We start from the raw sequence: 11,845 nt of genomic DNA, 5'->3' as shown, positions 1-11,845 counted from the left end.
AAGCATAACAGGTTGTAAAGCTATAAATTTATAGTCCTCACACGCTCTCACGTACTTAAAGCACATTAAAACAATGGGCCCTTTCTTTCTTGCGCATCATAGTTGTGATTACGCGTGTGAGACGCGTTATCATTAGTTGTGATATTATACCGTTGGTTGGAGCTGTTATCTCAACGCGATTGGCTTTCCTTCACGTTCTCTTAGCCAATAAGAAATCGATGTTTCCTTCTCCTCCAAAACTTGCCTGCGGAGAAATGCGAGGAAGACGAAGAATGCGAGCGGTCAGCGGAACTAGGCAGATCATTGTTTGCTCTCGACGTCGCAGAGCCGGCACTTAAGGCTTGCGTGAATTTTACAGTATCCTGCGAGTTCTGAGCGATGTCATAGTCTACTTGTCTCGCCTTGCAAGTCATAAGTGTAAAGTGAATAAAAGTATTAAAGGCATATCATTGTTATTAGCCTGGATCTTGCAGCTTGCACTGCCTGCGTGCAACTACTTACATCAGGATTACTTTTGAGAATCTATACTGAAATCTATGCTGCGTGTAATGTCATCGAAATCTTGCAATTAAAGTATAATTGTAATGTTGCACGCATGACTTTCGTCCGTGAAAGCAGTTTATTTTACATAGAACAGAAACGGACAGTTTGTTGCATTCAACAAAGGCATTACAACATACAAAGTTGAACTATCTGTGAGTTTTCAGGGAACAAAAAACTGTTTTTAAAAGATAGGTTTTATTTGATTCACATTTCGATCACACTTCATATTATCATCTCACTCTGTAAGTATATGTATACATATTTTTTCAAGTGTATTCTGTACAAGTTCGCCCTCTACTTTGTCCTTGTATATGCTATGTGATGAAATTCACTCGTTTTAGTCACAAAACGTATACTTATATATTTGGCTTCTATATATTACATACTCAGGCACTCTTAAAAACATCAATAGTGTTCTATGTACAATGAAAATGTTTCTATGCAACCTGCCGTAAACTGAATGGCTTTTTTTGAAGATGGCAAGTGTGTTTGTTTTATGAGTGTGTCTCCGCGGCCGATATCGCGTACGCGAAATGTAATTTAGCGTGCGCGAAAACTTTGTAGCGTGTGCGAAATCAACTAACAAATTTTCCGGGAAAATTTCGCGTGCGCTAAATCTGTCGCGCACGCTAGATATAAACTTTTCGGGCACGTTAGTATTTTTAAGAGCAATTCTTTCGCGTACGCTAAAGTGCTCCAAATTTTCTTATAAAAAGCAAACGGAGGACTTATACATAGAGATGTTCCATTCATCCTTCATAAGTCACTCCGTTCGCTTCTTACAAGAAAATTTGGAGCACTTTAGCGCACGCGACAGAATTGCTCAAAAAAAAAAAAAAACAAAAAAAGTTCATTTATACCACTCTAACCTCAAAATATGCAAACTTTAATTGCAATTTTCGGCTCCCGTGGTATAATATACTATTCTAGTGTACGCGAAAAGTTGATTTTCTAGCGTGCGCGACAGATTTAGCGCACGCAAAAGGTTGATTAGTAGCGTGCGCGAAACATTTTCCGGAAAATTGTCCATGGTTTTCGCGTACGCTAAAATTTTCTCGCGTACGCTACATTTTTTTTCGCGTACGCGATATCGGCCGCGGAGACACACTCTTGTTTTATTTGATTATAGTCTGTGTTATAAACTAATGTTTTCAATAGCATAATACCATTTTTGAAATTTGTTAATATTAATTTATTAAACTTGAGTTTTGCCAGATAAATCTAAAAATAAACTTAGTTGACAAAATGGTTGCCTTATTCTTATTAACACTTATATCATGTGAATTTATTGCATGCATTATACTATATAAGAACAACTATTAAAAGTACTCTAAACCTTGATCTTTTGAAAATCAATGAATTTATGATTCTTAATTCGTTTTGTTTTTAATTATAACAGGTCTACTATGAGTAGTAACAGTTAGAAAAAATATTAAACTGCAACAGAGAATAATTTTAATTTTATTTTATCTATTGAAATGGATTTACAAGTAAAAATTGGTATGATTTGTGCTTAATATGCTTTTAGGCCAAATATTTTCAATAGAATAATTTTAATTCACAGAACATTTTTATGTATAAAAGTATTATTTTTACAGATTTTACTAAGATCAAATGCGAATGCGAGTCCAAAATCACAACACTGAAAAGTGAAGAAAAAGCATCTTCAGTAACGTCAGTTTATGCTGGTATACAATCATTTCTAATTAAAAAAAGCGAATATTTTCATTATTGGAATTTAAATTACTTTCAAGTTTTATGATTACAGAGGAAGATGTTACAAGTTGTTCCAACAGTGTTGCAATAAACAATGTAGCAGAAGGTTATAATTTACGTTATTTCTTTTTTGATCATGATGATACATATATGTATAAAAATAAGATAAACCAAATTGTTTTTTTTTTCATTATAAGGTTTTGATGCTCTGGTTAGTACTCAGGATGTAGAATCCAAAGATCTTACTGAGTCTGTAACTATCATCAAGCGATTAACTTACATAGTTGTTTTAATCGAGAAAATTAGCAGTTGGAAAGCAGAAGTAATATCAACTACCATGTGTCGCTCATTAGACTGCACATACAAGGCACTTTGTGGTATAAGGGAACAATTATTAGAACTGGGTTTCAAAGCTAAAAACACAATTACTAAAATTGAAGGAATAATAGATTATGCAAATAATCATATAAGAAATGTTGTTCTTACACTTAGTGAACAAAAATTTAAGCCTGATGAAGTGGATCAAGATGACTGTACTGTAGTATGCGGTAAGACTTTTACAATGTTAATGAGTTTTTTAAATCAATAAATATATTACGTACATATACATTTAATAAACATTATCAGTAAATGATGTTATAAAATGTTTATAAAACTTAACTGATTCTATAAGTACAATATTCAAATAATGTCAATAAAATAAAGCCCAAAGTTATTGATATTGAAGATGAAGTATCAAATAATAAAAAAATATTACAGAAAGATGTCGTTGTTAAGTTAGAACAACTAGAAGCTATTGAAACAAGTCTACCTCAAACCAAAGGTGAACATTATTAGTTAACAAAATAATAATTATTTATAACTTATAATATGTTTGATGGTTGTTTACTGACATCACATATTTTTTTAGCATCAATTAGTTTGCCTTACAGAGACAGTAGTGATACTGACAACAGTATTATTGAAAATAATACAGATTATAGTAATCAAGGATCTAGTGATTCTACGTACCATCCTTCAGATAGTATGACAGATGAATGTTTAAATCTTCCAGTTCTTGGTTCCAGCTGCAAGAAAACACAAAGAAGCAAAAGTAGGCATATCTTTTCAAAACATTAATTTATTTTTAATACATTTTTCAATCAACAATATCAAATGATTGTTTTAACAGAAGGACATTCTATTTCACTAAAACGTAGACGATCAAAACTTATGATCGACTCTGACTCATCTGATAAATGCAGTATATTTCAAGCAAAATGTTATATCAAGGAAAGAAAAGACACCTCGTAAGAAGTTTTTTTAATAATCAACTAATGGGGATTTTATTAACCATAAATATAAATATTTTAATAATTCTGCTTATTAGGTTTTGAATAAGATATTTTATTTTAACAGGCCAACGACAAAGAGTTTCTTTTTCTAACAAGCAGATATTAGCAAAGTTGAGAAAAACACTGACAGATACCTCCGATGAATCTGATACTGAAAATAAGAAAAATACACCATCAGTAGAAGACAAGACCAGGACAACACCTGTCAGAACTTCAATTTGTTCTAATAGTCATAGTCAAGTAGACAATTCTATTGAAACTTGTAGCTCTGGTTGGGATGACGTTCATCAATTGCCTCGTAAGGAAATTTTATAAACTACAATAAACAGATCTAATCATGTTCTAATACTGTTAAAATTATATTTATAAACAAAATTAATAAAAATTTGATTTAGGGAATAAAACTTCTGAACTATGTGAACAATCATCAGATGAGTGGGACTATTCCAATGAAAGCGAGTCTGAAATAACTAATTTGTGGCAAACTCTAGATGGTAAAAATAAAGATAACATTAATTATTTATTAATATATTTATTTTATTAGATTATAACTTGCAAATAATTTTTTGTTTCAAGGTGAATTTGGATCTCAAACAAGTAACACGTCAAACGTAAGGGAACACAAAGTAGCTTTGCTCGAGATTCGTAAAATCCTTCGGAGTTTAATTAAATGTTGATTGTAAAAAAGTGTATACACTTTTTTAGTATATATGCATGTATATAATATATACATACATATGTATGTAACCTATGGTTATTGATAAAAAATATGTCATAATAGATATGACACTTACAATACTTAAAAATCACACTGTTATAAAAAAAAAATATTTTATTCTTTGAACATTTTTGTTAAAAAACGTTGCTATATAATTAAAGAATTAATTTTCTTTATAAATAAATAAATTTGCGCTATAATATATAATATATCCGAATGAATTCCGGGAATCACCTGTACTCACCCTATCAGCGTGGCCGAATTTAGAATTTCTTGGCGGCAATTTTTGAAAATTTTACAAATATTCTGATATACTGTATATACTGATTTATGACGTTAATACAGAAATTCTATAATTACTTTATTTATTTATTTTTTTCAATTTTTTGAATGGCCACAAAAAAATATATATATATATATATATATATATATATATATATATATATAATTGAAAGTTTCGATTGGTTACATGGCAGGAAGGGAGATGAGTACGCATTAGGGATATGGGATCGGGATGTGGTACGCTTATTTTTTTTTATGTATATTATATTGATAGCTATAATCATCATAACTCGCTGAAGTTTCTTACTATATACTTCATATACATTCTGATATTTAAGGTTAATTACCCATAAAAATCCTTAGTAATCGCAAGCATCTAGCTATTAATTCCTATACATGTAAATCTGGAATATGGAAAATAAATATGGATACCTTAGCTCATAATAGTATTTGTAAATTTATTGTATTCCCAGCCGCAATGAAAAACGTTTATTATAAAGTTTAAGAGCTTTAACAACCTTATACATTATTATTAAATTACATTAATATTGATATATTTATTGTATAGACTTGACAAAGGATAAGAAATAAGTTTAAAGCGAATTGCTCAACAATTTATATTGTTATTTACAAAAGTTTGATTCCTTTATAATTTTAATTAAAAATAAATGATAATTTTTATATAAAATATCATGAAACACCTGTTATTATTTATTATGAAAACCTTTTTTATTTAAATTTCTATAATAGCATATTACGCATCTACGGAGGTAAAAACAAGTACTATCCTTGATGACAGTAAAATCAAAATAAATATATCAATATTAAATGTAAGCGTTCCGTCTATCGTCCACCACAAAACATGTGATCGACAAAGATCCACACGACAAGTCATGTCTTCCATATATATAAACCACAAAGTTATAGTCCACATATAAGCTACTAGTAGAGGATACGGCCCCGTCATGACCGTAGGCTTGTTGTCCCACAACTTATGGCGACGTCATCGTGACTGTCCGCCATAAGTTGTGGTACAACAAATGCCTATGGTGTGTCGTTCGACACGATATGTTTGTCGCACGATTCCACATGCCCCGTACACCATACATAGACGCGTGGAGCTTGAAGGATCCCGGCCCAGGGAGTCCAATTAAAACTTGTTTATCATATATTTTTCAATTCAATATAGGTATATACGTTTATTCAAAGTAGTCTTTTGATTTACATTTACATTAAGCAAAAAAGATAAAATATTACGAAACTAAATTGACACAGTACTATACATCTACACTTTCTATATTCTCACGTATAACATAAGTAACTTTTTGTAATATTATTTTCCAGAGGGTTATATATGGTTAATAAAATTGTCGAAGTAGTGAAAACATTATTTATTTGAAATTCGAATACCCTTTTTTGTACTATATTTAAAAAATATATAATACCTAGCCTCAAAAGTTTGTTAATTAATAATATTTTTAATTACAATTTACAGTTATTTTATATTGAATGATCTACAAGTTGTTCAGTACTAGGCGATGGGAATTTTAATTCTCTTAAATATTAAATGGAATCTAAGGCTGGAATCAAAGTTATTTTTATTTCATCTTCAAATATTTGAAAAGTTGAACTAGGGAGGTATAGGACTACAACTCATGACGATTAAGGATACAATATGTTGCAACAAGATGGTACAAATTTAATTTTGTTTTTTTAATTTTTAACAAGCCTAGCATTGAAATATGTATAAATACTTAATTTTGATTCACTTACATGCGCAATAGTCCTATGAGCAATATTCAAGTTCACAATTTCTAATTTCTTTTACTTACCAGCCCAGCTGCCAAGAACAAAATCAGAGAAAGCAGTCATTTACACTAAAGAGTACCTCGATTGCTCAGTAAGAAAGCTGGTTGCTAAACTAGACTTGCTAAAAGTGTTATTTAATAATCTCGAAGGCAGTTTCTTGAGTGAATCTCCATCAGAAATTGACCTGGACTCAGCCGATGTTGTAGCTATATCAAGGAAAAGATTACATTTAGTTATCGATTTCACAGAGAATCTCCGTGAACACAAAGCTCATTGTAGCATGGAAATATGTAGAGCTATGGACAATGTCTACAGAATGCTAAGTTCAATCAAGGAACAAATCTCAAAGCTAGATGCTAGAGTTGCAAATGTCATCATAGAGATTGAGTCAATCATTGAATATGCAAATGTGCATATTAGGAATATCGTCCTAACAATCAATGAGAAGAAAGTTGAGGATTCGCTGACTCAGTCTTTTACAAATAGTCGAAGTAATTATTTTAATTTATCGTAGAAAATACATGAGAATCTCCATTTGAAAAAATGAATGAATATAAAGTAAATTTATCATTATTGCTCTGGATGAAACTTGATTTTTTATAAATCTTTTTAGTTAACAGTTCAAGTAAAAGTAATATGGTTGATACTGTCTTAGATATTGGTTAGTGGTGACATTCATAGATAATAGATTTTTTATATAATAAAAGTTAAAATTAATCTTGCACTATATGAATTTTGCAGAATGCCAAATAATTTACGATAGTGGTGCCATAAACAGAAATCCAAATCTGAAGTTAGAAAAATCAATTGATATTGAAGGTAGTGTAAGAAAACAACACTGGTTACATCAATCCAATTTTATAAATATTTTTTTAAATTTTGATAAAATTCTTATAAAATAGAAGATTATAACCATGCACCAAGGAATGAAGAGCAAGAGCATGGGTTTCATAATGATGATGTTGATCATGGAAAGTCTCCTAATAAGTCTGTTGACGATACCTGTGATGTACTTGATAAGACGCTTGGTAAGAAAATCAATAAGCCTGAAATATCAGTTCATGATATTAAATAAATGTAACTTTTGTAAGGTGATTATCCTCAATCTGATATATCCTCATGTGAAGATGAGTATGAGATGGACAGTGACATCAGTGAACCTGAAATATTGGAGAAAGGACCGAATGGTAGGGGAAAATGCTTTTGAATCTTTTACCAATTTATTAATAAACCTGTTTTTTTCTAGGCGAATTTCCACGACCTCGAATATGGAATATTCGAAAAGTATTTCGGAAATATAAAGCAAGACTCGCTTGTATTAAGAGGGATATAGAAGATATGCTATAGTTTATATTTTATTTACGTACTTTACATTCTACAATTGAAATATTGCATGTAAACTTTTTTATTTTTAATTTAATTAATGCGAGCAAAAGATGTTAATGCAATTGTGATATTAGTAGCGAACGTATACTGAAATTGTCTTCTAATCTGTGTATTCATTTCAGTAAAAGGATATTCTTTTTTTTTTAAATATGTCTTTTTGTATTCACTATTTAATTGTGATGTTATTGTACTGCAAACGTAAGTTATTTAAAAAATGAATACTTAAGCAATAATGCAAATAATTTCCAATTTTATATTGTTTACTAAATAATTAACTTATTATATTAAAAAAAGTTATCGAATAATGAATACAAAAAATCCTTTTGAAAAAAATCCTCATTATAAAACGTTAATTTATATTAATTTTAAAGTCATATATTTATGAGAGTTGATAATAGGAATTGATGGTCCAGCGTGTAGGTAAGTCCAATGCATGCATTACACACCAACATGGCAGATTGCTTTTACATCAAAACGTAAATAATCGCTTAAACTATTTATTTTTTTAATGGAGTCAAGTTATTATAACCAGTTATGAATTTACTATTCGCGACTTTTTATTGGAGTTAATTTAAAAGAGTTTATCTTTGATTACGGCTTAATATAATTTGATTCTGGTTTGTATACTTGAAAAATTGGACTGTAAGTATAACTAGCTCATATTGATATGAATGTACTTTTTCAATTACAGATAAAGAAAAGAAAAAAATCTACAAGCTTAATCATTCACCACAACAAACTCAAGTGTGGTAGTTGGAGTTTTTACCACTGTGCAATCACTGTGACTATCTCAATGAAAGGATCGCATTTACAAAAGATGTTTCAAGGGTAAAGAAGATCTAGTAGATTCTGAATAGAACGATTGAAGAAGGAACATGATGTTGTCCGTAATAAGGATAATGATATTTTTTTCTCACTATATTGCTACATACACTCATTCATTAACTATATAATTTGCAGCTCTAAAAAATGAGTATACTTATATACTGCTTTAACTGCAATGGCATCCCAAGCTCACTTTTGAGTTCTCGTTGTAGCAAGCAGACCCATGTCCAATGTCTGAAGTAGGAAAAGCGTTATGAGAGCAGCAGTAGTACGAACATGCACGTAGTGCGAGTAACTTAAAGGCGATCTATGAACGAAAACAAGGATTCGAATCTGCTTAAGTACATACATATAGGAGTCACGTGCCTGCAACAGTGAGTGTCGTATTTTAAACTTCTTGATTTATTATAGCATTATTTTATTTAATATTCGCTGCGTGAAATTGGAAACAAACTCTTCTATGGTAATATTATAATAATTGAAATGTTGATTATGAATGATAGAAGGTACAATAGATTCGTATAATATTAAGGTTTCGTGCAAGTGCGACGTTAAATTGTAGGTAAAGAGATTTAGTCCTAAAAGTCCTAAAAGAAAACTCCAGAATTACAGCTTGCCAATACGTCAGGTCTGTGGGTGAAACCTACGCCCGACGACGGTGTTGGTATCGTAAATTTAATTGCCTTTTTGCATGTTGATAAATGGAATTGTGGACTAGCCTTCGTCTTTCTCTAGATCGGACGGTTGAAAGCGAAGGTGTTGATCGTTATAAGAGTGTACTTCGTTATCGTATGTATGCGTTGGCACGTTTTTGCTGGAGAGGTGCAGCTCGCTGCAAAAGAAACAATAAATTTGTAGGCCCCGCCTTGAGTCCATCGAAATACATTTTTATATTAAAAAGTTCATTCCATTTAGCAAGATTCTTTAATAACCATGAACACGAATTACTTCTCTTACCTTTGTGTTGGTGCTTTTTTGCTATAATCAGTAAACATTGCTCGTGGCTCAGCATCCTTTATTAATAAGCTGTTGTTAAAGTTAAAGGGCAGGTGCATAACTCGCAACCCGAATTGTTTTTCATCTCTTACAGTGATACTGAACATACTATAAATACTGATAATTGCTTTCCTTGCTGCACCTGGATGTGAAAGACGTCCTTTCTTATATAACAAATCGAGCATTGGTCATGACGCTACGCGCAAAGAAAAGACTTGTGAGAAATTACATTTTTAAGAATAATAATAATTTAAGCCTCAACTGTATTATGTAGCCACGGAGTTGAAAGAAAATGTGCATGATTCTTATTAATTTTGGTCGTAAAGCACATTGGACGATAAAAGACTGAATTTGAACTCGGCATTTTTGTAGTTATCTTGGGCGCAAGTGCACTGGCAGAATATATACTTGTACGACGAAATGTGCTGACGATTCTGAATAGCTTCTTCAAAGTGGCCGTTGCAGGATTATTATGGAACGATACAAAATCGTATTTTCGTCCTGGTTTTGATTTTGATTGTAAAACGTTAATCGTACTTTTTCATTGTGAATATTTTTACAAGTGCGGAGTTGTATTTACAAACTCAAGATTTATGTATGGAATTATTTCTTCGTGAGAAAATTCTAAAATTCAAATAATTATTGGATCTAATTCGAAACAATCTTAACTTTCAATTTCTCCACAGCTACGCAACCGATATGCAAACTCTAGAATTAGGGGAGTAGTAGTTATTATCGAGTATAGCGACTTGCACGTCTTCATATCCGTAGTGCAGCAATGTATCACGTTACAAAAAAATTTCGGATTGTTTCCTTCAAAAGCTTCGAATGCACAGACGCTCATGTCTGTGACCTGCGAACAATCTTGCATACACGTGCCTAAAAACTCGAAAGTCTGCCTTATGTATTCAGAACTGATTGTTCATTGTTGTTGTTTATTTTGTACTGTAGAGTTTTTCATTGCTGTCGTGATGCAGGCATAAAAACATTTGTATTAGGTGTTAGGAAATTATACGGACAAAGTTTGGATTTCAACGTATTATACACTTTTATGCAGGTGCTATTAAAAGTGGAACATGGACACAGGGAAATCCAACGACGGTTTGTTGTTGATATGATGTATTATTATTATGCAATCCACTCGGTACATGGAGATGCTTATCTCTAATTTCGATAATTTTCTTGCTTTTGCACCATCGGGGATCTGTTTCGTTGAATGACACGTAGTCGTACCAACGAGGCCCGTATGGTTTTGTCTAGGTGTTCAAAATAAAAAAAAATCTTTTCATGAAGCTTAGATGTAGACTGAGATCCAAGCAGCTTCATCCTTGGCTGCGCACCAAGTAGTTTTTGGGAGAGAGAGACAGAGAGAGAGAGAGAGAGAGAGAGAGAGAGAGAGAGAAAGCGGGGGGGGGGGGGTAAGAACCCAGATGTGCTGCAGGCAGAGGGCTCGGGTGCTGAGGTCCTAAGGATTAGTGCGCTTGGTGAATTCCCTGTGCACGTTTTATGACGGGTGGCAAAAAAAGGGTCGTAAAGGGAGTAAAAGTGCGTCTCTTGGATTCGTGCGGAAAAACATCGAGGAAAGATGGTCAGTTTTATTATAAACTAGATTTTATTCTTTTATTTTGAATATTCGCGCTTCTAGTATGGCGGACGGTTATATATTTACGTAACAGTACTATATTGTTTACTATACTGAATTTGTATGTCCGAGCTTGGTTCTAAATATTTTCCTCTCGTTTTCTTTACACTACTCTGAGTTACGGATATGTTAAGGTCAGTAGACCCTGCAAGCTTGGATTCGTTTAACAAGGTGGATGTATTTTCATTTGGAGACGTTAACTTATCATTTTCAAGGTAGGCCTTTCCGAGTTTTATAGTACCTTCAAGAAATACGCAATACATCGCAAGAAATAAATGACCTGAAATAGGTCTGTGTATATTTGTTATATGTCTTAAATCACTAAATAATGACTCTGATCTTCCTGACGATTAAATCCGGACAGTAAAAATCATTTTTATTAATTTCTTGGTTATGTTTAATTGCATCTAATCGTATACTTTCTATTTCACTTTCAATAATGTTTAAATCATGTTCTTCAGATAATTCATCGTTATCTAATTGTTTTTCATTGCAAAAATCACAAGTACATGTCTCTTTGCAATATTTACTTTCATGAGTTTTAATAATATCAAACAAATACTGACAGCTTCGAGCCACTTCACACGAATCATC

General features: G+C 31.9%; 2 protein-coding genes and 2 long non-coding RNA genes across 5 annotated transcripts; 3 read left to right on the top strand and 1 right to left on the bottom strand.

Annotated features, from left to right (window-relative positions):
- The first annotated feature begins 267 nt into the window (after nucleotides 1–267).
- Nucleotides 268–3,242, top strand: LOC103315307. Of its 2 annotated transcripts, XM_016985480.2 has the most exons (7): nucleotides 1,353–1,868; nucleotides 1,943–2,043; nucleotides 2,142–2,231; nucleotides 2,312–2,365; nucleotides 2,457–2,807; nucleotides 3,019–3,082; nucleotides 3,170–3,242. In XM_016985480.2, exons 2-6 carry the CDS (start codon nucleotides 2,022–2,024, stop codon nucleotides 3,033–3,035), a joined length of 534 nt encoding a protein of 177 aa, XP_016840969.1. In that variant the 5' UTR covers nucleotides 1,353–1,868; nucleotides 1,943–2,021; the 3' UTR covers nucleotides 3,036–3,082; nucleotides 3,170–3,242. The 2 variants fall into 2 exon arrangements, with proteins under 2 accessions (XP_016840972.1, XP_016840969.1); XM_016985483.2 differs by lacking the exons at nucleotides 1,353–1,868; nucleotides 1,943–2,043 and adding an exon at nucleotides 268–785 and having other exon boundaries at nucleotides 2,298–2,365.
- Nucleotides 3,243–3,328: 86 nt separating this feature from the next.
- LOC100678736 lies at nucleotides 3,329–4,670 on the top strand. Its single transcript, XR_004227563.1, has 5 exons — nucleotides 3,329–3,352; nucleotides 3,431–3,548; nucleotides 3,658–3,891; nucleotides 3,989–4,087; nucleotides 4,170–4,670. It is a non-coding gene; the product is annotated as an uncharacterized LOC100678736 (long non-coding RNA).
- Nucleotides 4,671–5,335: 665 nt separating this feature from the next.
- LOC100678698 lies at nucleotides 5,336–7,936 on the top strand. The gene is made up of 8 exons (XM_008207694.3): nucleotides 5,336–5,782; nucleotides 6,089–6,284; nucleotides 6,429–6,893; nucleotides 7,016–7,063; nucleotides 7,144–7,221; nucleotides 7,305–7,430; nucleotides 7,494–7,589; nucleotides 7,649–7,936. The coding sequence occupies exons 2-8, from the start codon at nucleotides 6,269–6,271 to the stop codon at nucleotides 7,747–7,749; spliced, it is 930 nt and encodes a 309-aa protein (XP_008205916.1). The 5' UTR covers nucleotides 5,336–5,782; nucleotides 6,089–6,268; the 3' UTR covers nucleotides 7,750–7,936.
- Nucleotides 7,937–8,997: 1,061 nt separating this feature from the next.
- LOC100677858 lies at nucleotides 8,998–10,955 on the bottom strand. Its single transcript, XR_004344889.1, has 2 exons — nucleotides 9,571–10,955; nucleotides 8,998–9,445 (listed from the first exon to the last, which is right to left on the bottom strand). It is a non-coding gene; the product is annotated as an uncharacterized LOC100677858 (long non-coding RNA).
- Nucleotides 10,956–11,845: the final 890 nt, after the last annotated feature.

The sequence above is a fragment of the Nasonia vitripennis genome, chromosome 4 (genome assembly GCF_009193385.2).
Source record: "Nasonia vitripennis strain AsymCx chromosome 4, Nvit_psr_1.1, whole genome shotgun sequence".
NCBI classification, from domain to species: Eukaryota; Metazoa; Arthropoda; class Insecta; order Hymenoptera; family Pteromalidae; genus Nasonia; species Nasonia vitripennis.
The sequence above is the reverse complement of the archived record's forward strand: the minus strand, read 5'-3'. Positions and strand labels throughout refer to the sequence as shown.